Source organism: Hylobates moloch, unplaced genomic scaffold (genome assembly GCF_009828535.3).
Source record: "Hylobates moloch isolate HMO894 unplaced genomic scaffold, HMol_V3 SCAFFOLD_6, whole genome shotgun sequence".
In the NCBI taxonomy this organism is placed as follows: Eukaryota; Metazoa; Chordata; class Mammalia; order Primates; family Hylobatidae; genus Hylobates; species Hylobates moloch.
Genome location: NW_026652281.1, coordinates 156157785 through 156181970, shown reverse-complemented (window position 1 = coordinate 156181970; position 24186 = coordinate 156157785). Strand labels below are relative to the sequence as shown.

The 24186-nt window shown below is 44.3% G+C and overlaps 2 protein-coding genes across 5 annotated transcripts in view; both read right to left on the bottom strand.

The window, feature by feature from the left end:
• The window catches only part of MAML1 (mastermind like transcriptional coactivator 1), a 52081-nt gene extending 43794 nt beyond the window's left edge, over positions 1-8287 (bottom strand). The window contains exon 1 of one of the 2 annotated variants that reach the window (XM_032158875.2): positions 7661-8287. In XM_032158875.2, the coding sequence (XP_032014766.1) occupies positions 7661-7996 (336 nt within the window). In that variant the 5' untranslated portion in view covers positions 7997-8287. The remainder of the gene's footprint in view (positions 1-7660) is intronic. The other variant, XM_058440227.1, reaches the window with a different exon arrangement.
• Positions 8288-10476: 2189 nt separating this feature from the next.
• CANX (calnexin) overlaps positions 10477-24186 on the bottom strand; it is a 33416-nt gene continuing 19706 nt past the window's right edge. For all 3 annotated transcript variants that reach the window (XM_032158872.2, XM_032158871.2, XM_032158870.2), the window contains exons 9-15: positions 22260-22373; positions 21482-21638; positions 19015-19230; positions 18252-18371; positions 17258-17384; positions 14611-14690; positions 10477-12789 (exon numbers count right to left, since the gene is read on the bottom strand). In XM_032158872.2, the coding sequence (XP_032014763.1) occupies positions 12736-12789; positions 14611-14690; positions 17258-17384; positions 18252-18371; positions 19015-19230; positions 21482-21638; positions 22260-22373 (868 nt within the window). In that variant the 3' untranslated portion in view covers positions 10477-12735. The remainder of the gene's footprint in view (positions 12790-14610; positions 14691-17257; positions 17385-18251; positions 18372-19014; positions 19231-21481; positions 21639-22259; positions 22374-24186) is intronic.

Genomic DNA, 24186 nt, shown 5'->3' with positions numbered 1-24186 from the left:
TAGGCTATGCGATACAGGTTCAGCATCTACCACGATTCCTGGCTCCAGCAGGACTTCAATGTTGGTTGAAAGAACCACCAACTGAACGCTGGGAATTGTGGAAAAGGAGTGGAAAATTCCCAGGTTTTACTCTGGATGACTGGGTTAGGGAAAATACTTAGAAGGAACATATGATTTGGGAGGAAAAAGGGAAAGTCCATTTTGGACATGTCGGAAATATATCCTGGAAAGATGAAAATGTCCAGCAGACAGCTGGAAATGTGGATTTGAAATCTGGAAGACAGATCTGGACTGGGGATTTGGAGAGTATTATTACAGGTGACAAATGAAGCTATGAAAGAATCAATAACATTACCCAGGGAAAAATAGAGTGAAAATGGTCAGGGATATAGTTGCCTAGAGAACACTAATATTTTTAAAGTGCAAAGAAAGTTTCTCAAGCCATAAAACTAGGAATTTCCCTTGAACACTCCCCTCTCTTGCCCCCAAAACAAAGCCATCTAGTCCAGCAACCCAGTCCTGTCACCTCTGCCCTCAGGAACTGTCCAAAACCCATCTCCTCTTCTCCATCTCCACTGCTACCACCAGCCCCAGCCCTGGCATCCAGAGAGCTACAAAAGCTTTATATGCATCCATTCCTGTCCATACCAACCCCAGGCATCCTCCACCTAGCACCAGAACAATCTTTAAAAACTTAAAGATCGGCCAGGCACAGTGGCTCACACCTGTAATCCCAGCACTTTGGGAGGCTGAGGTGGGCCGATCACAAGTCAGGAGATAGAGACCATCCTGGCTAACACGGTGAAACCCGTCTCTACTAAAAACAAACAAACAAACAAACAAAAAAAAACCAAAAAAATTAGCCGGGCCTGGTGGCGGGGGCCTATAGTCCCAGCTACTTGGGAGCCTGAGGCAGGAAAATGGTGTGAACCTGGGAGGTGGAGCTTGTAGTGAGCTGAGATTGCACCACTGCACTCCAGCCTGGGCAGCAGAGCAAAAAAACCTAAGTTGGATCATATCATGTTTCTGCTCCCTATCCTGCTACTGCTTCCTACTGCACTTGATCTGGTCCTAGGTGCCACACTGCTCCAGACACACTGGCCTGCTTTCTGTTCTTCACGCCGACTCAGAAGGGTCCTGCCTCAGACACTTTGTACTGGTGGTTCTCTCTGACTGGAATGTTCTAAGACTTTCAGCTGACTGACAGCCTCTCAATCATCAAGCTCAAATCAAGGCATCTTAAGCTACTACTGTCATTTAGTATCACATTACTCTGTTTCTAATTTTTGCTTAGCACTTATTATAACAAAATTAACAAAATTACTGATTTCCTCTTTCTCCATGACAGCAGAATTTTAATTTGTCCTATTCACTACTATATACAGTAGTTCCCTTGGTATCCACGGGGAATTGGTTCTAAGACCCCTGCCCAGCCCCACCGGGATACCAAAATCCAAGGATGCTCAAGTCCCTTAGATAAAATGGCCTAGTATTTGCAATAATATATACACATCCTCCAGTACACTTTAAATCACCTCTAGATTACTTACAATACTTTGTATGATAGAAATGCTATGTAAATGTTGCCATATTTTTATTTTTTAGTTTATTTATTTTTGAGGCAGGGTCTGGATGTCACCCAGGGGCTAAGGTGCAGTGGCACAATCATAGCTTGCTGCAGCCTTTACCTCCCGGTCCCACACAATCCTCCTACCTCGGTCTCCCAAGGAGCTGAGAACACAGGTGCATGCCACCATGCCTTTATAGAGATGACATCTCACTATGCTGCTCAGGTTGGTGTCGAACTCCTGGGCTCAAGAAATCCACCAGCTTTGGCCTCTTGAAGTGCTGGAATTACAGGTGTGAGCCACCATATCCAGCTATATTTTTATTTTTATTTTTCTATTCTATTCTATTTCATTCCGTTCCGTTCTGTTCTATTCTATTCTATTTTAGAGATGGAGTCTTGTTATATTGCTAAGCCTGGTCTAAAACTCCTGAGCTCAAGCTATCCTCCCACCGCAGCCTCCCAAAAGATCTGAGATTACAGGCACGAGCCACCATCCTGAGCTGCATTTTAAAATTTGTGTTAATTGTTGTATTGTTATTTCTTTACTTTTTTTTCCAAAAAAATATTTTCTATCTACAGTTGGTTGAATCCGCAGATGCAGAATGCGCAGATACGGAGGGCTGATTGTACTCTGGCCTGCAGCAGGCACTCAAATATTTGCTGCATGAATTAATAAGGGAAAATAGTAAGGAGACTGAGAAAAACAGTCAGAAAGCTGAAAAGGAAATCAGAAGAGATGAGAAGCTAAGAAAAGGAAGAAGTCACGAAGAATGATGACTAAGATGCCAATGAGGCTGGGTGTGGTGGCTCACACCTGTAGTCCCAGCTACTCAGGAGGCTGTGGTGGGAGGATCACTTGAGCCTGGGAGGTTGAGGCTGTAGTGAGCCATAATGGTGCCACTGCACTCCCGCCTAGGCAACACAGTGAGACCCTGTCTCAAAAAAAAAAAAGATGCCAATGAATTTGGCAAGTCCATCCTTGGTGTCCTTTACGGAGGCAACTTCAGAGGAATAGAAGAGGTAGAAGGCACATTACCATAGGCTAATGAGGAAATGAGAAGTTCAAGTGGGAAGGGCAAAGGGAAGGAAGAATATGGAATACTATTCTGACAGTGAGAAAACACAGGACTTGTCAGTGTGGAGAATATTTGTTCAATATTTCAAGCTGAAGGGAAAGACTCAGTTGGGAAGGGAGATACTGAAGACAAAAAAGGAAAGAGGGTTCTAGACAAGGTCTCAGGCATTACAGGAAGAAATGAGATCCTAAAGCCACACTGATCATCTTTTTAAAATAACTAATACCCCACATGATTACAGTATAGCATCTATTTTATATTCAGAAATATCTACTTCCTAGAAATAATTTGTTATTTCATAATTCTTACATGAGTTTGGTCTACAAAATTAACAGCTTTCTTAACTCTTAAAAGGTACACATGGGGTGGTTTGGGAGCAGAGAGCTATGAGGTGTGCAGCATACTCTCAGGTGGTTCAGAGAATAAAAGTCTGAGAGAGAGAAAAAGAGGCAGAGGGTGGGAGACAGAGAATGTGCAAATGATAACAAATGGGGCACAACAGTGACAACAGGTAAATCTAAGTAACCAGAATTCTTTGTACCAAACTTAGAGCTTTTCTCTAAGTTTGACATTATTTACAAATAAAAGGTTAAAAAAGAGAGAAAGAAACTTCACACACCTAAAACTAAGTAAGAAAAGCAACTTCCGGCCAGGCAAGGTGGCTCACACTCATCTCTACAAAAAACTTTAAAACCTAGCCGGGTGTGGTAGTGCACACCTGTAGTCCCAGCTACTCAGGAGGCTGAGGTGGGAGGACCCCTGGAGCCCAGGAGTTCAAGGCTGCAGTGCCCCACGATCGCGCCACTGGGTGATAGAGCCAGACCCTGTTTCAAGAAAAAAGGAAAAGAAATGAAAACCTAATAGACTCATTCCTTGAAAATTAGAATAGAGAAAAAGCCTGAAACAGTGTTTCTGATTCATCTCTAACAGACTAAGCAGATAGTGGCTAAGACTTCGCTGTGGTGGGATATCCTAAGAAAACAATAATCTGAAGTGAAGTAAACTCTAGCAGTAAATCTGATCCCTTCTCAGTCATACAAATGGGTTGCTGGTGAAGTAACTGTGAAATGACTGCCAAACAGTATACAGTTCACTTGGAAAAAAATTAAGAACTTATAATATTCCTTATGTAAGAAATATTAATGAGATCAAATACATGGAGTTGTCAAAAATAACAATGACTAAGAGGTACCTTCTTTCCATCTCTTTGTGCAAAGCTGTTTCTCCAAGCCAAAATCGTACATACTCAAGGACTCTCTTCCCCCTTAATGGAAGGAGCCACTGTTTTCTTAATGATACTTATCTTCTGTTCCGATGACCCCATTCCAAGGCCAAAGAGCTCAGCTAGACTAACTTGGAGTCCAAATGGAAAGCGTCCCTCTTCCTAGCAGAGACACAGAAAAGCACATCCACCATAGAGTTTAAACTCAAGAAATCCATAGGTCAAGGTTTAATGTGATAAAAAGACATCACCTTAACATGGCATATCTGATTAAGCTCTGACATTAAAAAGAATGACTGACAAATTAGATTCAAATTCTAACACACTCAGAATTAATTTATCTTCAAACAGCATGCCCAGTTTCCTCCACTGACTCAAGACTAAAAAAATCATATAGGGTCTAAATTCTTAGAACAACTTTAAACAAAAATTGAATCATTACTAATATACCTTTTTTTTTTTTCTTTTGAGACAGAGTCTCCCTCTGTTGCCCAGGCTGGAGTGCAGTGGTACGATCTCAGCTCACTGTAACCTCTGTCTCCCAGGTTCCAGCGATTCTCCTCCCTCAGCCTGCCGTGTAGCTGGGACCACAGGCGCATGCCACATGTCCAGCTAATTTTTGTATTTTTAGTAGAGACGGGGTTTCACCATGTTAGCCAGGCTGGTCTCGAACTCCTGACCTCAGGTGATCCGCCCACCTCTGCCTCCCAAAGTGCTGGGATTACAGGAGTGAACCACTGCGCCCAGCCCCCACTAATATACTTTCTAAGGAGGGTTCAAGGCAACTATTTGTGTATTAAACTATGATTTTTATGAGCTTTCATTATTTACTTCAATTGCAATGACCACGAACTACTCTTAAAAGTCCTTCCTTACACAGGCCGAGCGTGGTGGCTCATGCCTATAATCCCAGCACTTTGGGAGGCCGGTGTGGGAGGATCACAAGGTCAGGAGATCGAGACCATCCTGGCCAACATGGTGAAACCCTGTCTCTACTAAAATACAAAAAATTAGGGGAGCATGGTGGCACAAGCCTGTAGTCCCAGCTACTTGGGGGGCTGAGGCAGGGGAATTGCTTGAACCTGGGAGGCGGAGGTTGCAGTGAGCCGAGATGGCACCATTCCACTCCAGCCTGGCAACAAAGCGAAACTCCCTAAAAAAAATTTAAAAAGTCCCTCCTTACAAGAGTTGTTACTATGAGCCATGAAACGTGGCTCATGAAGTTACATCAACTTGCTTTTTGAGGTTAGTGTATAGGAGGAGAGATTATTATTGAGTAAAGCACTACCAAGTTTATATCAATAACTCAACAGGCACTTAAGATGCACCTAAGATGTGTAATACCCAACTGTGAGCCCAAGCCCTCCCTGCCTCCCAGAGCTGACAGTCTAGTTGGAAAGATGTGACCTAAAGTAATAAGTGACCATGTGCTAAAAATAAATAGCATAGGCCGGGCACGGTGGCTCACACCTGTAATCCCAGCACTTTGGGAGCCCAAGGTGGGTGGATCATGAGGTCAGGGGTTCGAGACCAGCCTGGCCAACAAGGAGAAACCCCGTCTCTACTAAAAATACAAAAATTAGCCCAGCATGGTGGTGTGTGCCTGTAATCCCAGATACTCAGGAAGCTGAGGCAGGAGAATCGCTTGAACCGGGGAGGGAGAGGTTTCAGTGAGCAGAGATCCCGCCACTACACTCCAGCCTGGGTGACAGGGCGAGACTCTGTCTCAAAAAAAAAAATAAATAGGCCAGGTGCAGTGGCTCACACCTGTAATCCCAGCACTTTGGGAGGCCGAGGCGGGTGGATTATCTGAGGTCAGGAGTTCGAGACCAGACTGGCCAACATGGTGAAACCCCATCTCTACTAAAAATACAAAAATTATTAGCTGGGCATGGTGGCCAGCGCCTGTAATCCCAGCTAGTAGGGAGGCTGAGGCAGGAGAATCACTCGAACCCGGGAGGCGGAGATTGCTGTCAGCCGAGATCGCGCCATTGCGCTCCAGCCTGGGCGACAGGGCAAGACTTGGTCTCAAAATAAATAAATTAATATGTTTCCTAAATGTTTTGACAAAGGAGATTCTTACTGCTGTGGGTTAGGGTGGTCAGGAACTAGCTTTAAGGCAGAACAAAGAGATAAGCTGGGACTGTCAGGGTGGCAGGATTCTGAAAGGGATGGAGGAGGGTCCCACAGGCGGCCTTTAAATTTATGAAATACTGTATTTTCATGTCCACGCTCATTTCTTTTTATTCTTAAATGAAACCCTGGGGGTGGCACGGTGCGGTGGCTCATGCCTATAATCTCAGCACTTTCAGAGGCCAAGTTGGAAGAAAGGATCACTTGAGCCCAGGAGTTCAAGACCAGCCTAGGCAATATAGTGAGACCCCATCTCTAACAGAAAAAATATTTTTATTTAGCCAGGCATGGTGGTGTGCAACTGTGGTTGGTCCCAGTTACTCAGGAGGCTGAGGCGGGAGGATTGAGGAGTCTTGAGCTAGGGAGGTTGAGGCTGAAGTGAGACATGACTGTGCCTCTGCACTCCAGCCTGGGCAACAGAGTGAGGGGAGGGCGGGGAAAGAACACAGGGAGATAATAAGCCCAACATGCCCCTAGTTTACAGATGAGAGAAGTGAAGATGAGAAGGCTTGACCAGTTGATAAAATAAGCAATGAAATCTGAGTGTTTTTTTTTTCTTCTAGCCCAGCAATCAAGGCTAGCGTGGAACAGAATGAGAAAAACAATTCAACCAGAGCAGAGGACCTGTGAGGGACATTAAAAGATAGGTTAGGTCAGACTGGTCCCAAATGCCAAACCAAAGACTTTGAACTTCATCCCTTCAAGCAATAGAAGGATTTCTAGCATTTCGAGAGGAAGGGAGAGAGAAACTAAATGCCTAAAGACTGGTTAGTTAGCTAGGGACAGGCACTGCAATAGCCCAGGTGAGAGATATTAAAGGTATGAATTTAAAAATACACATAACAAATTAGATTTTAACATTTGTTTTAAACTAAAATCCCCAAGAAAACCATTGAAAAACCTTGTCTCTCTTGTAAATCTGTTTCAGGGAGAAAAACCTCTAACCAACAAATTTCAGGAACATTTACTGAGAGCACAAAGGGAGTAATAATTGACCAACAATCTAACATCATCAGAGATTTTAAACAGGCCTGAGAAATTAAAACTAGAATTGTCAACAATATTGCAGGAATCTCAAGTTCACAAAGTTCAGGCTACCTGAACAAGGAATACTTATATGCAACTCATTGAACATTCTACTAAGTTTTCCAAACATTTCTTGATTTTCCATTCGGAGGAGTTTGAGTTGGTCAACCAAAGGCCGACTTATTTCCATATCAAAGCCCTGACCCTGCTTACAGGATAGGATCTTGTAAAGGGCAAGGACCCAATAAACATTTGCAGAATAAATGAGACCAGGCCTGCGGTGCAGGAACTCCCTCCATCACAGGCGACTCGAATGCTAGTCTATTTCGAATAAAGATCTCAACATCCCAGAATCAAGTCTGGAAGAAAAACCCTCCGGTTAGCGTTCGCCAGCCTTCCCAGGTCGGGCCTCCTGCAAGGCTCTCACGGTGCTGTTTTCCCAAAGTAACGCCACCGTGCCACTTCCCGAAGATGACAACCTCTCAGCTCCCTGCCATGTTACCCTCTCTCCAGCCAGATCCAGGAGTCGCGGACGCCTGGGAAAGTCTCCCAGCGGCCCGATCCGCGTCACAGGAAGCGTTTTCGGGAGATGGGGCTGCCGCCACGACAAGCGCCTTCCCGCGCCCTACTCACCGTGGCCGGGCGGCCGTGCTCGGGGCCGTCAGCGGCGTCCAGGCGCGGGGCCGCGGTGGCGGGCGCCGGGGCTGTGGCGGCGGGCGCCGGGGCTGTGGCGGCGGGCGGCTGCCTGTGCTTGCCGGCGCGCTTGGCCTTGGCCTGGATGCAGCGCTGGTGCAGGGCGAAGGTGTGCTGGCGCTCCAGCTCCAGGCGCTCGGGCGACACGGCCTCGTAGCGGGCCTCGCAGGTGCTGTGGTGGCGCCGGCACAGCTCGATGCGCCGGCGAAGGCGCTCCATGACCGCGCTGTGCCGCGGCAGCGCGAACTCCGCCATGGGGCAGGTGGGCAGCACCATGGGCCGCGGGCTGCACGGGCCGGGCCCGGGGCCGGGCCTCTCGGGGCCGGCTGGCACTGCGGGCTTCGCTCCCCGCGGCTACCCCTGTCCGCCTCACGGCCGCGCCATGCCCCCGAGGGCAGCGGAGCGGGCTCGCGCGCGGCGGCGGGTTTTCCTCCTGCCCCGCTCGGCCCGACCCCCAGCCGGCGCTTGCTGCCTACCTCAAGCCTCGGCCTGTCCCCACCGCCCCGGCCCCATTGTTTTCCGCGCTACCGCCGCGGCCGCCATCTTAAAATTGTTTTCGGGCCTCTCGGAAGAAGGCGGGGCCTCGGTAAGAGACCTTGTGCGTCACGACTGATGAGCAGGGGTCCTGGCCAATCAGAGAAGGAAGAACCGGCCGCCCGAGGGCGTGGGGACGAGCACGCAAGAGGCGCGCTCGGGCTTCAGAGCGGTATTTAAAAGGAACTCTCAAGCGAAGGGCGGAGGGAAGCCCCTGGGCGGACCTTAGTCCTGGGGGCGGAGCTAAGCGTGACTGACAGGAGCCCGTCCCAGAGGCGGCTATTGGTTTCCTGCACATCGCCCGCTGAAGGAAGGCCCTTCCGGCTCCCCCGAGAAAAGGGGAATCTGGCCGGCGGGTGCGGCGCAGCTGGCCAGTCCCTGTCGCCCGCCTGGCACTACAGAGACCTTTTTTTTGTTATTTTTTAAATTTCGAGTTTGATAAACTCTAAGTAGCCACGCTATTTTAATGTCAGCCGTTTTACTTTGACCTTATTCCTTGTATCCAGCCCCATAATTGGTCAGAATCGTCTAGTGAGCTGGTAGTTTCCTCTTGCACCATCCCGAATCACTGGTAGTCAGTTTCCACCTATTTATAAAAGCCCGAGCAAGTTTCAAAAGTGCAGTATTACTCACTACTTAAAAAAAAAAAAAGTCCAGAAGATGGGAGCAAAAAGCATGCAAGAGTCCAGCTCCATTAGAGGGAACTGGAAATGCAAAGGATGACGTTTCACCACCACCTCCGCCTTCCGGGCTCAAGCGATTCTCCTGCCTCAGCCTCCCGAGTAGCTGGGATTAGAGGCATGCGCCACCACGCCCGGCTAATTTTGCACTTTTAGTAGAGACGGGGTTTCTGCATGTCGGTCAGGCTGGTCTCCCACTCCCGACCTCAGGTGACCCGCCCACCTCGGCCTTCCAAAGTACTGCGATTACAGGCGTGAGCCACCGCGCCCGGCCAAAAACAGTCCTTTAGGTAAAACTGAGTTACTCAACAAAATCAAACCAAGACAAATTATGCCCCATTATTAAAACTAATAGGCAAAGGGGAGTAGAGGGACTGGAGCAATCAAACAGTGTTAGAACTAAAACTAGATAGTGTGATGCCAAAGGATATCAGGAACTCTAGATATGGGCACTCTGCTAAAAGGTTAAGCAGGAGGTGGCAGGAGGCTGCACATTGAGATACACCATCAGCAGTTACTCTAGGTTTTTACTAGGGCTCATGAGGTTTTATTTTAAAATCAAGAGAAAACCATCTAATATGTCTTCATACAAACACAGCAGAAAAATACAAATCCTAATGTTTTAAATGGAGAAAGTGGGCCACCAAGGCAAAAGTGCCATAATGCAGTCCTGCTTTTTTTTTTTTAGCACTCAAACAGAAATTTTACACCAGAACTATTTCTTTAATAGAAAAAATAGTAACTAGGAGCACTACATTCTGTGTACATACTTTTCTTTAGTATGTAATCTAAAAATTTAATAGCACATAAAAAACTGGGCTTTCAAAAATATCCCTTTAGTATTTAAGTATATGTAAAATGATGGAGTCTGATTCCCAACAAATAATTTTCTAATAAAAATTTCAAAGTTCACGGCCGGGCACGGTGGCTCATGCTTGTAATCCCAGCACTTTGGGAGGCCGAGGCGGGTGGATCACGAGGTCAGGAGATCGAGACCATCCTGGCTAACACGGTGAAACCCCGTCTCTACTAAAAATACAAAAAATTAGCCGGGCATGGTAGCGGGCGCCTGTAGTCCCAGCTACTGGGAGAGGCTGAGGCAGGAGAATGGCGTGAACCCGGGAGGCAGAGCTTGCAGTGAGCCGAGATTGCGCCACTGCACTCCAGCCTGGGCGACAGAGCGAGACTCCCTCTCGGAAAAAAAAAAAAAAAAAAAAAATTTCAAAGTTCAATGGTTCCCCTAAGCCTTAAAGAATATTATCTACAAATTATCAGTAGCATTCCCTCCTTTTCTGAGCTGCTGTTCACACTAACAGAAACTACTGCACTGCAATCATGTGGGCAGGAAGAGGCAAGGGCTAAACATAAAAGACTGCATCAAATTCATGTGGTGAGATAAAGTCATTATTTCACTGTCCATAATAGTTTCTGCCTATTAGTGAACTCTCACATAGTGGCCAATTAAAGGAAGATCAACCCACTAATTGAACATAGTAACATACACAGACTGAAGGTTACTATGAAGAAATTCAGTCAAAAGCAGACACTTAACACAGGCTTTAATGTAACACCATTTAGTAACATGACAAATTGAAAAGTGAGGAGTACTTTGTGGATAAGAAAATGGAGGAACACAGCTGATGGAGCGTGGGCATTTGACAACAATGGAACAGGTAACCAGCATGTAAAATCATAATATAAGTTTCTTTTTAAGAGCTGAAAGCTGCTGTTGGTCATTCATTAATGTGTCACTTAATCAAGATGGTGGACCTTCAAAATCACTGAAAAAAGAACCAAGAAAAGGTGTTTTTGCTTTGAACAAACTTTACTAAATAACCCTGGAAAGGCAATGAACAATCTGACAATTTAAGCTCTAATGATTTAAAGCTCAGCTAGAAGAAAGTGAGGCATGACATATACTGTAAACGGAGGGTGAAGGAGGCAGATTTCTGGAAATGCAATGATCCCACATATTTGCTTCAAGGAGAAACCTGCAGACATATTTTCAGGTCTTGCTAGGTAACAACTGTTTATTTGTAATCAATATATCTGGGAAAGCCTGCTATGTAGCTAAGGTCACTGTGACGACAGAACAACAGATGAAAAGGAAAAAGCACTGAACAGCAAGAAAAATACATCCCATCCTCAAAAGAATTTAAGTGAACCAGTTTAAAAAGAAAAAAAAATAGATACAGCCTTCATCTTTTACAAATATATTTCCTTCCCAATATCTTCCCAATATAAACACTGTGGAGTGTTTATATACCCAGTGCAAGAAACAGTATCATCGGTACATCTGAAAGCCTCTAAAGAACAACTAAAGCTAAAATAACATCTAACTCTGAATACGTTTCAGTGTAGAGTAATAATAACATTATTACACTATAGTGGTGTGGGAGGCTCTGATAGCACCCATCTGCATTCCGCATGAAAAAACAAACCTAAGATCACTTTTTTAAAAATTCTACAAGCCACATTAAAAAAAAAAATTTGAACAGGACTGCTTTATTGTGTAATTTATGACACAATTGTTACATGAATTGCAAATGAAGGCTTAAAATATTTAGCAGCTACAAAAAAAATCAGAGAACTCATGCTTCATGTCACTCCTCCCACAAATACTTCTAGTCTGTTCAACTGCAGTCAATTCTGTATTGGCTCGCCTGTGAATTAGACTTCTAAAGTCTTTACACAGAGTAAAAGAAATGGATAAAAATCAAAGATTGTATTCTATTCTGTACTTTGACCCTGGAAAGGTATGGGTCTGCTTAAAAGAAAGAAGAAACATACACATAATCACAATAAAGCTTAACATTATGCAGGGCTTATAATCATTTTCAGCAACGGACTGCAAGCTGCACTGTGAAGAAAATGCATAGCAGAGGAGAAAGCTGGGGATTTGAGGAAATAGGTAAGGAAAACAGTGTCAACACACAGTGGAAGCGATGAAGACATCTACTCCGGAGCTCACGTGCCATGCCCTGCTAGCGTTCCTTAACAAGCCACCTGCTCCAGAAGGCCACAGCCTGACCCTCCCAAGTGGAGTATGAATGCCCAAGTGCCACATGAAGCCACCTCCTCCACTACCTGCAAAGCTGTCTGGGAACTGAGCTACAGAACACACGCACTTTCTGGTCTAACCAACATCAAGTGAAAGATTTTTTTTTCTTATATATCTATTTTTAATACAACTTAAACGCAACTCTTACATAAATTTGGGCTTCTATTCAGTCCCTCTCCTCAATTTTCTTAGGAGGAACTGAATAATGGAAGCAAACAAAAAAAGATTATAACCACAAATGACTGCACTTTAAACGTGATTATCAATTTTGAGGGACAGAGATGTGGATGTTTTACAATACCAAACTTAAAAAAAAAATCTATTATAAAAACTGCAACTCATCTCCCTAACATTTTTAAATGGTGGTATTATGTTTGCACAAACAGATTAATACATTAAATTAAGCCAAGATCTTAAAGACTGGCGTAGTTCTATCATTCTATTTTAAAAACAAAGATGTTAAAAAAAAAAAAAAGAAGTTAGTTTGCTTCATGTTACATTTCACAACCATTATGTTAAATGTTTTCTTTTCTACAGAAACAGGGTCCTTTATATCATAACTGCAAGTATTTACTGCTAGATGTTTAAAGTTACACAGACTAGTGTTCAACTGGAGCCTGCTGATGGTGATGTCTTGAAGTTTTCTGAATGTCAACCTAAAGTGTGCCAGGTCCTCTCCTAGGACCACTCTTGCAGGGGAGGAGGGAGAAGAAATCACAGATCAAGCTCTTAAGATTGTTTCACTCTCTTCGTGGCTTTCTGTTTCTCGGTGATCTGTTCAAAATTTCATCCTCCTATTGATTGAAAAGAAAATAAATTCACTATAATTAGCACATTTAAAAAATAATAAAAGTTCACCATATATTCAAGATCAGCCAGGCTGAGGGTAACTTATTTGATGAAAAAAATGAGGAAAATGATTAGAAGAGAATGCACCAAGAAGAATGGTTGTCTCAGAGGTGGTGGAATTATGCCTACTCTAATTCAGTTTAGTCTTTATTGTTTTCTATAAACATAACACTTTTCTCAATCTAACCCATAAACATTTTCTTAAAAAAGGATCAGACACTGAGATTTCTTAATCTTGCTTAATCCCAAACAATCTACTGGACTATGGCACATTAGCCCCATTCTGAGGATAAGAAACCAAGGATTCATGAAGATGGAAGGCTATCCAAGTAGACTGACTCCAAGGCTGCTGCTCTTTGTACTCTATCACGAGTTGCTAAGATTGTAAATTACCCTATGAAAATATTCCCTTTTTTTAAATGCACCAGCAACTTTTTAATGTGTGAGGGAGTTTGGGGGAAACATGGTCTCTACTTTCAAGAATTGCATTCGAGTTAAGACAGAACATATCCATGGAAAATATACAAAAGATACAGATAGCAATGACCTTTATTAATAGGAAGGCAGAGTTGTAGCTGGAAGTAAAACCTGAGGAGAGCTTTCCAGGAGAGACCAGATTCAGACAGAGGTGCTGGGTAAAGGACTTTAGTAGGCAATGGTACAGACAGTGAACACTGTTCCTTTTCTCTCATACTCCATATATCCAATCTACCACAAAACCAAGATCCAGATCCCCGACTAGTTCTCATACCCTCTGTTCCTCTCCTGTCACCCTTTGGGGGGCCACCGTATCTTTCCTAGATGATTACAGGGACCTAACTGGTCTCCCTGATTCTCCCTGGTATATAGGAAACACAACATCCTGTGACACTTGTGTCCAGTAGCCTGTGATGGCTGCCCACTTCACTAGGAGGGAAAGCCAAGTCCACACAACAGCCTGTCTAACCCGGAGCCTTCTCCACCCTTCTTTTCTCCACTCTCTCTGTCCACTCACCATACTGGCCTTGTAGACAACCACTTTAGGCCTCAATACTGGCTGTTCTCTCTGCCGGGAATGCTCTTCCCACTTACATCCCCATGGAAAAGTTCTCTACCTCTTTCAAGTGTTTGGTTCAATGTCATCTTTTGAGTAAAGGCTTTAACATGGTGACCCGCCTACCTCTAGCACTTTTAATACCTTTTCCTGTTTTAATTATTCATAGTTTCTCACTTCCTAATATGCTGTGTTGTTTACTTCCTTAAAATGTTTACTGCTCATTGCCTGTTTCCCCCAAGTAGAATTTAAGCTCCCTAAAGGCAGAGTATCTTTGTCTGTCTTACCCACTGACAATGCCTGGCACAAAATAGGCACTCGACAAATGTCAGGTAAATGAATGAATGAACGCATCTATGGAAAATGGGGACAAAAAGTTTAGAACACAGTGATTTGTATAAGAAATACTTTTCAGGGCACAGTGAGGAGGGGCAAATAGACTGTTAATGACCCGAAGTTTCCTTCTTAGCAAGCATTTTATTTTCCCCCTACAACCTTCTGCTTATTCCAGAAAATCATTTTCAGCTAAAAAGATACTTTTGAGATTAATATGTAGCTTAAAATTATCAAACAAAACACTGACCTGTATCACAAAAAATCCTACTTCAACAAAATTGGCTTTAACAGAATTTTTACTGCCATAAGCCACTGTAAACTACCCTATTAAAATATTCCCTTTACATAAATGTACCTTCAACTTGGAAAAACAAAATGTGTGACCCCTTTCCTTTACCTCTGCTTTAGGTTTTCTGTCTTCCTCCTCTTGACTGACAGTGCCACCATCTTCTTCAGCATCACTTTTCTGTTTCTCTTCTAAGACAGAAGTTAAACAACTGAGCAAAACCTTATTATTTTTGGTGATTATACATTAGCATTAGAACACATCTCTATATCTACAATTTTTTTTTTTTTTTTTTTTTTTTTTGACAGAGTCTTGCTCTGTCGCCCAGGCTGGAGTGTAGTGGCGCCATCTCGGCTCACTGCAAGCTCTGTCTCCCGGGTTCACACCATTCTCCTGCCTCAGCCTCCCAAGAAGCTGGGACTGCAGGCGCCTGCCACCACGCCTGGCTAACTTTTTGTATTTTTAGTAGAGACGGGGTTTCACCGTGTTAGCCAGGATGGTCTCAATCTCCTGACCTCATGATCTCCTCATCTTGGCCTCCCAAAGTGCTAGGATTACAGGCGTGAGCCACCGTGCCCAGCCACTTTTTTTTTTTGAGATGGAGTTTTGATCTTGTCACCCAGGTTGGAGTGCAATAGCATGATCGCGGCTCACTGCAACCTCTGCCTCCAGGTTCAAGTGGTTCTCCTACCTCAGCCTCCGAAGTAGCCGGGATTACAGGTGCCCACCACCACGCCTGGCTAATTTTTGTATTTTTAGTGAAACGGGGTTTCACCATGTTGGCGAGGCTGATCTCGAACTCCTGACCTCAGGTGATCCGCCCACCTTGGCCTCCCAAAGTGCTGGGATTATAGGCGTGAGCCACCTTGCTCGGCCAACAATTTTTTTTTTTTTTTTTTTTTTTGAGACTGAGCCTTGCTCTGTCGCCAGGCTGGAGTGCAGTGGCGCAATCTCGGCTCACTGCAACCTCTGCCTTCCGGGTTCAAGTGATTTTCCTGCTTCAGCCTCCCGAGTAGCTGGGACTACAGGCGCCTGCCACCATGCCTGGCTAATTTTTTTATTTTATTTTTTTTATTTATTTTTTTTGAGACGGAGTCTCGCTCTATTGCCCAGGCTAGAGTGCAGTGGCGCCATCTCGGCTCACTGCAAGCTCCACCTCCCAGGTTCACGCCATTCTCCTGCCTCAGCCTCCCAAGTAGCTGGGACTACAGGTGCCCACCACCACGCCCGGCTAATTTTTTGTATTTTTAGTAGAGACAGAGTTTCACTTGTTAGCCAGGATGGTCTCGATTTCCTGACCTTGTGATCCGCCCATCTCGGCCTCCCAAAGTGCTGGGATTACAGGCGTAAGCCACCGCGCCCAGCCCAACTTTTTTATTTTAAGTAGAGACGGGGCTTCACCCTGTTGGCCAAGATGGTCTGGATCGCTTGACCTCGTGATCCACCCGCCTTGGGCTCCCAAAGTGCTGGGATTACAGGCGTGAGCTACCGTGCCTGGCCAACAATTTTTTTTTTTTTTTTTTTGAGACAGAGTCTCGCTCTGTCACCCAGGCTGGAGTGCAGTGGCGCAATCTCGGCTCGCTGTAAGCTCTGCCTTCCCAGGTTCACGCCATTCTCCTGCCTCAGCCTCCTGAGTAGCTGGGACTACAGGCGCCTGCCACCATGCCTGGCTAATTTTTTGTATTTTTAGTAGAGACAGGGTTTCACCGTGTTAGCCAGGATGGTCTCGACCTCCTGACCTCGTGATCCGCCTGCCTCGACCCCCAAAGAGCTGGAATTACAGGCGTGAGCCACTGCACTTGGCCAACAATTTTTTTTTTTTTAAGAGGCAGGATCTTGCTGGGTCTGGTGGCTCATGCCTGTAATCCCAACACTTTGGGAGGCCCAGGTGGGAGAATCGCTTGAATCTGGGAGGCAAAGGCTGCAGTGAACCGAGATCACACCACTGCACTCCAGCCTGGGCAACAGGGCCAGACCATATCAAATAAATAAACAAACAAACAAACAAACAGCTGGGCATGGTAGTGCATGCCTGTGGTCCCAGCTACTTGGCGGGGTGCTGAGGTAGGAGGATCACTTGAGCCTATAAGGTCAAGGCTGCAGTGAACTGTGATTGTGCCGTTGCACTCCAACCTGAGTGACAGAGTGGGACCTCGTCTTAAAAAATAAAAAAGAGAGAGAGAGACAGGGTCTCACTCTGTTGCTCAGCTGGAGTGCAGTGGCACTATCCTGGCTGACTACAGCCTTAAACTCCTGGGCTCAAGCGATTTTCCTGCTTCAACCTCCCAAAGTGCTAGAATTACAGGCTTGAGCCACCACGCCTGGCTAAAAACAATCCTTAGCCGGGCACAGTGGCTCACGCCTGTAATTCCAGCTCTTTGGGCGGCCGAGGCAGGCAGATCACGAGGTCAGGAGATCGAGACCATCCTGGCTAACATGGTGAAACCCCGTCTCTACTAAAAATACAAAAAATTAGCCGGGCGTGGTGGCGGGCGCCTGTAGCCCCAGCTACTCGGGAGGCTGAGGCAGGAGAATGGCATGAACCCCGGGGGACAGAGCTTGCAGTGAGCTGAGATCGCGCCACTGCACTCCAGCCTGGCAGACAGCGAGACTCCGTCTCAAAAAAAAAAAAAAAAAAAAAAAAAAAAAAAAAAAAAAAAAAAAAAAAAAAAAAAAAAAATCCTTAACTTGACTGTAAAGGTTTAACATCATCGTAGGGTCTTGGCTTAAAGCAGATTTTCTGGACTCTATTTCTTACCAAGTTTCTCTTCTCCTTCCTCCTCCTCATCTCCCTTGTCTTTTTCCTCTTCCTTCTCTTCTTCCTCTTCCTTCACATCTGGTTGAGGTGCATCAGTTTTCTTATACTCCATAGCACTGGTCTGTTTCTGAAATGTTCCCCAAAGTACAATTTTGTTTACATGTTCATGTATTATGTTATATAATTCCTGAATGTCTAAGGCAAAGTTCTGTTCCAGGCTGTATACAGGGATAGATATACAGAAACAAATAAGATGTAATTCCTACCCTGAAGAGCGTGTGTGTATGTGTGTGCGTGCACATGGGCTTGTGTGTTTCAAGGCAGAACAATAAAAACAAAAGGGCCAGGCAGGAAAATACAGGTCAAAAAAGTCAAGGTGACTGAGGCACAGATACACAGAATAGTGGCGGAGGCTGAGGCTGGAAAAGGAACTTGGGATCCAGTTACAAAGTGCTATGAATGCCAGATGAAGCATAATCCTCATTTAGTAGAAGTAGAGGCCAAAATAAGACTTTCTTTTTTCATGATAGCATGCAAAAAAGGCTAAACAAGAAAAACTAACAATAAGGCTGTGGTACCCTATACTGTTTTGAGAGTGGGGAAGGTGAAGGCAGAATGGATAATGAGGAATCAAAGACTGAATTACAAAGAATAGAAATAGCTATGCCAGCAGGCAAAGCTGATTATCGCCCAAGTGGCTAGTTTTGTATCTAAGTTTATTGTTTTTTTTAGAAAGTTGCTGCCGAACACTATGGAGAGTAACAGATTAGGATAAATAATAATAGCAACCAACGGACTATAAATCCTGCTCCCATCTGGGCACAATAAATGGCCACTGAGGAACAGAAAGTAAGGTTTCTGAAGTCAACACCAAACATGGCTCAGTCATTACTGAGCCACTACAAAGAAAACCTCAGGCAACATATCTTAGTTATTTTTAATAATCACTACAGTGATGTCTCTAAAATTGATTCTAAAAAAAAAAACTTCCTACCTTTCCAGAACAGCAGAAGAGGATAACCAGGAACACGGGAAGGGCTACAGTTAGAATATAGACTACCCACAGCCACGGGCGCTCTTCAGCCGCCTCGATCATCTGCCCCACGACGCCTGGCTGAAAAACAAGACAGGACTCACTCAAACTTCCGGCTTTTGACACCAAACATAGGCCGCGTTGTTTTTCTGCAGTTCAGTTATGGCACGGCACTACGCAGGACCTTCTTTTTCAGAGAAAATGTTCATAAAATGTAAAAAAGAAATTAGAGAAAGCCTCCATCCTCTTGCTCTCCTTATAATCAAGATGATTTCACTTTCATAGGTGCAAAAGCTGGCTTCTACCATCACCTGCAAAAGGCTCCCTTAACCTCAGGATCCGGTGAATTTCTTATCTCAGTATCCCTGGCTCTCCAATTCTTAGATTGGCCACATGACCAGTTGTTTGAAAATTCTATTTGTAGTGTAAACTGAGATTCAACATATAAGAGTGCATTAAAAGATAGCCTAAATGACAAATTTCAAAATATATACACAGACAAATAATAAAAAAAAACCCTGAACATAACACAAATAGACTCTAAAGCCACTACATTAGACTAATGAAATCATGCCCCAAAACCCAATATTGTGTCTTTTGCAGGCATATGGTTATACTTTTTATGCCAATATTGCCAAATGAAGAAAAAAACCTTACACAGACTTTCACAAAATAATAGCTCCTTACAATAACAGATACAAACACACAAGCAGCAAACACGAACCTCGGCAGCCCCATCAGCAGCTTTCTTCAGGCCCCATCCATCACTGGCCCAATCATCGACTATTCTTCGATCAGCACAAATGATAAAGTTGTCAAAAAAAATGTCAGAGGTCATGGACCACAGCTCCAAACCAATAGCACTAAAAGGAGTCATTCTGAAAGGTTCCAGATCTTCAAAGAAATCTGGATTTGGTATTTTCCTGGGTTTCCAGATTCCCTAGAAAAAAATGTTTTAGAAAATCATTTCAGATAATGATCAACAAAAGTTTATGGTGAATCTACTGTAAGAGAAATTTTGCATGAACAATGGAGAGAAATGCCAACTTCATGAAACTTGAAATAAGCAACAGGAAAATAAATAATAAATGCTACAGATTACTTTACACACTCTGCCTCTAAGACTGCAGGACTCCAACTACTTCCAATTTCTACTATCACCCATGACCTTGGTCCAAACCAACCCCTCAAGTTCCTGGCCCATTCAACAGCCTCCACTCTTACCAACTGCTAATGAGAGTGGGAGCCTAAGTCAGCACATACTTCTTCTGTGGTGATTTAAAATAAAACGCACATGATCATCAACCAGCTATTCACTTCTAGATAACTACCTAGAGAAATACTTACAACATACACCCAAAGATGTACAAGGATCATTACAGCAGCAGTGACTCTGAAAGCAAAAGTGACAATCCACCTAAATGATCACCAACAGGAGAACAACTAAAGGGCAACTTCTTTTTCACTGTAACCTCTGCCTCCTGTGTTCAAGTGATCCTTGCGCCTCAGCCTTGTGCCTAAGCAGCTGGGACTACAGGCGTGTGCCACCATACCCAGCCAATTTTTGCGCTTTTAGTAGAGATGGTGTTTCACTATGTTGGGCAGGCTAGTCTCGAACTCCTGATCTCAGGTAATCCACCCACCTCGGCCTCTCAAGTGCTGGGATTATAGGTGTGAGCCACTATGCCCAGCCTAAAGGGCAACTTTTTTAAAGTAAAACTTTTATCTTATTGTTTGACTACACAATTAAAAATACATTCACATAACATCTTTAAAGACTATGAGGAAAAAAATAAAAAATTTACAGAAAAACACATATTAGTATATGTATATATACATATACTATGCCAAGATCCTGCTGAAATGTTTTCACAGTATCAGATCAGCTTCTCCTGTTTCTGTATATGTGTATACATGTATTAGTATTTGCATATAAATAAAGTAGAAATTAATGATTATAAATAATTTTAATTGCCGCTCTTTGTAGAGATTATAATTTTACTTGGCTAGAAAGATAAAAGGAACAAAGGTCTGAGGGTGTACATTTTTGCATGAGGCCCAAAGCTTCACAACCTTACTACCTGTATCCTTACCATCTCCCTTGGGCCTCAGTCTTTTTATAGTTGCAAGCATTGAGGCCAAGCAGTGAGCTGACTTGATGTGGTCAAGATGCTGACTCAAACCACAGTTCTCTACTCACCACATCACAGATTGTCCAGACTCAGCTGTGGAGCCTATGGCTGAAGCAACCCTGGCACCCAAGAGCAGGGTACCCAAATCGACAGTTTTCCATTCCTCTTTTCCTTTTGTTTTTAAATATAATTACAAAGCAACTATTAAAGTTACTCTTGGCTGGGCACAGTGGCTCCTGCCTGAAACGCCAGGACTTCGAAAGGCCAAGGCGGGTGGATCACCTGAGGTCGGGAGTTCAAGAACAGCCTGGCCAACATGGTGAAACCCTGTCTCTACTAAAAACACAAAAAATCAGCCAGGTGAGGTGGTGCATGCCTGTGCTCCCAGCTACTTGGGAGGCCGAGGCAGGAGAATCGTTTGAACCCAGGAGGTGGAGGTGGCAGTGTGCCGAGATTGCGCCACTGCACTCCAGCCTGGGCGCTAGAATGAGACTCAGTCTCAAAAAAAAAAAAGTTCACCGGGTGCGGTGGCTCACACCTGTAATCTTAGCACTTTAGGAGGCTGAAGTGGGTGGATATCGCAAGGTCAGGAGTTCGACACCAGCCTGGCCAACATGGTGAAACACCGTCTCTGCTAAAAATACAAAAATTAGCCAGGCGTGGTGGCAGGCGCCTGTAATCCCAGCTACTCGGGAGTCTGAGGCAAGAGAATCGCTTGAAACCTGAAGGCAGAGGTTGCAGTGAGGCGAGATCACACCACTGCCCTCCAGCCTGGGTAGAAGAGCGAAACTCCATCTCAAAAATAAATAAATAAACAAATAAATAAATAAAATAAATAAATAAATAAATAAAGTAAGTTAAAGAAAGTTATTCACTCCAGTTTCTAGGTTTATCTTTGCAACACCTAACCCATTAGGCTCTCTTTCAACTTAGGAAGTCTACTTTCTGCTTTTAATTCAACAGCTTGACTATAATGACCAACCTGGCAGCCTTACTCTAGATAAAACTTCTATCTGAATACAAACAGATTAATGAAAACAACCATCAAGAGGCACAAACCTGGTAACTGGGATTGTCAATCATAGGAGGCTTCCATTTGCCTTTATAATTGGGGTTGTCAATCATAGGTCGCTGCCAGACACCACATCCAGGGGCTGATTCACATTTAGGGTTGGCAATCTGAGGAGCCTCCCATTCTCCATCCATGTCTTCATCCCTATGGAGGTACAAACAACAAATTATAAACAGGTTCTGTGATGCAGGACTATGAACAGCTGGCTGGCCCAGAGCTGCCAAGATCCTGCTGAAACGTTTTCACAGTATCAGACCAGCTTCTCCTGTTTCTGTATTTCCAGTAATAACAGTTTTTCAGGAAAAATATTTTTTAAAAAAGAAGAAAATATAATTAAAATTGTCAAATTCTACCCTGAAATTAGGGATCTTGGCTATATTTAAGTATTAAGTTTGACTTCAATAAAAACAGGTAACTTACGCTGGGTGTGGTGGCTCACACCTGTAATCCCAGCACTTTGGGAGGCCAAGGCAGACAGATCACTTGAGGTCAGGACTTTGAGACCAGCCTGGCCAACACGGTGAAAGCCCATCTCTACTAAAAATACAAAAAATACAAAAATTTGCTGGGTATGGTGGCACACACCTGTAATCCCAGCTACTCACAAGGCTGATGGAGGAGAATCGCTTGAACCCAGGAGGTGAAGGTTGCAGTGAGCCAAAACTGTGCCACTGAACTCCAGCCTGGGAGATAGAGTGAGACTCCATCTCAAAAAAAACAAACAAAAAAACCAGGTAATTAAAAAAAGTTAACTGAAGTTCTTACCAATCCTCAGGTTTTTCTGCATCTGGATCAGGTACATACTCGGGCTCATCATCTAACCAGCCTTCGGGTTTTGTGGCCTCTTCATCTGGAATTTTAGCAGGGGCATCTTCATCCCTTAAACACAAAAGAAAGCCAGTTATGACAACACTGGTCACAGTATAGTACCACTTTGTGGATCAGAACAGAGTATTCTAAAAAAAATTTGGTTTTAATCTCAAAATTTAAAATAATTCCTCTTACAAAATATTTGTAAATCATCTATCTGCTAAGGGCCTAGTAAAATAACTCTTTACAAGTCAATAATATAAAGACAACCCAATTTAAAAATGGGCAAATGATTTTAATAGACATTTCTCCAAAGAAGATATACAAATGTATAAATATACAATATGAACATACAATAAGCACATGAAAAGATGCTTAACATCATTAGCCATCAGGGAAATGGCAAATCAAAATGATACCACTTAGTACCAAGTTGGCTATAACAAAAAAGACTCATAAAAACAAATGCTGGAAAGAATGTAGAGAAACTAAAACGCTCATACGCTGCTGGTGGGAAAGTAAAATGGTGCTGCTGATTTGGAAAACAGTTTGGCAGTTTCTCAAAAAGTTAGTTACCACATGACCCAGCAATTCCACTTTTAGGTATATATGCCCAAGAGAAATGAAAATATATATCTATAGCTAGACAAAGTGTGGCTCATGCCTGTAATCTCAGCACTTTGGGAGGCTGAGGCAGGAGGATCACTTGAGGCCACACCAGTCTGGGCAACAAGGTGAAACCCAGTCTCTAGTAAAAAAAAAATACACAAGGCCAGGTGCGGTGGCACACACCTGTAATCCCAGCACTTTGAGAGGCCAAGGCGGATCACCTGAGGACAGGAGTTCGAGACCAGCCTGACCAATATGATGAAACTCTCTCTCTACTAAAAAATACAAAAATTAAACCAGGTGCAGTGGCTCATGCCTGTAATCCCAGCACTCTGGGAGGCCAAGGTGGGCAGATCACCTGAGGTCGGGAGTTTGAGACCAGCCTGACCAACATGGAGAAACCCCACCTCTACTAAAAATACAAAATTAGCCAGGCGTGGTGGCACATGCCTGTAATCCCAGCTACTCAGGAGGCTGAGGCAGGAGAATCACTTGAAACCGGGAGGCAGAGGTTGCAGTGAGCCAAGATTGCACCATTGCACTCCAGCCTGGGCGACAAGAGCGAAACTCCGTCTCAAAATAAAAAAAAAAGAAAAAACATACACAGCCAGGCACAGTGGCACACGCCTGTAATCCCAGCACTCTGGGAGGCTGAGGCTGGTAGATCACTTGACATCAGAATTTTGAGACCACCCTGGCCAACATGGTGAAATCCCATCTCTACTAAAAATACAAGTATTTTTTGTAGTAGTGCACGCTTGTAGTCCCAGCTACTTGGGAGGCTGAGGCACGAGAATCGTTTGAACCCAGGAGGCAGAGGCTGCAGTGAGACGAGATCGTGCCACTGCACTGCAGCCTGGGTGACAAAACGAGACTCTGTCTCAACAAACAAACAAAAAACCCATAAAAATTAGCCAGGCATGCATACCTGCAGTCCCAGCTACTTGGGAAGCTAAGGTGGGAGAGGATCGTTTGACCCCAGAAGGTAGAGGCTGCAGTGAGCTGTGACCGTACCACTGCACTCCTACCTGGGCAACACAGAGAGACCATGTCTAAAGAAAAGAGGCCAGGAGTGGTGGCTCACGCCTGTAATCCCAGCACTTTGGGAGGCTGAGGCAGGTAGATCACCTGAGGTCAGGAGTTCGAGACCAGCCTGACCAACATGGTAAAACCCCCGTCTCTGCTAAAAATACAAAAATTAGCTGGGCGTGGTGGCACGCGCTTGTGATCCCAGCTACTTAGGAGGCTAGGGCGGGAGAATCACTTGAACTCG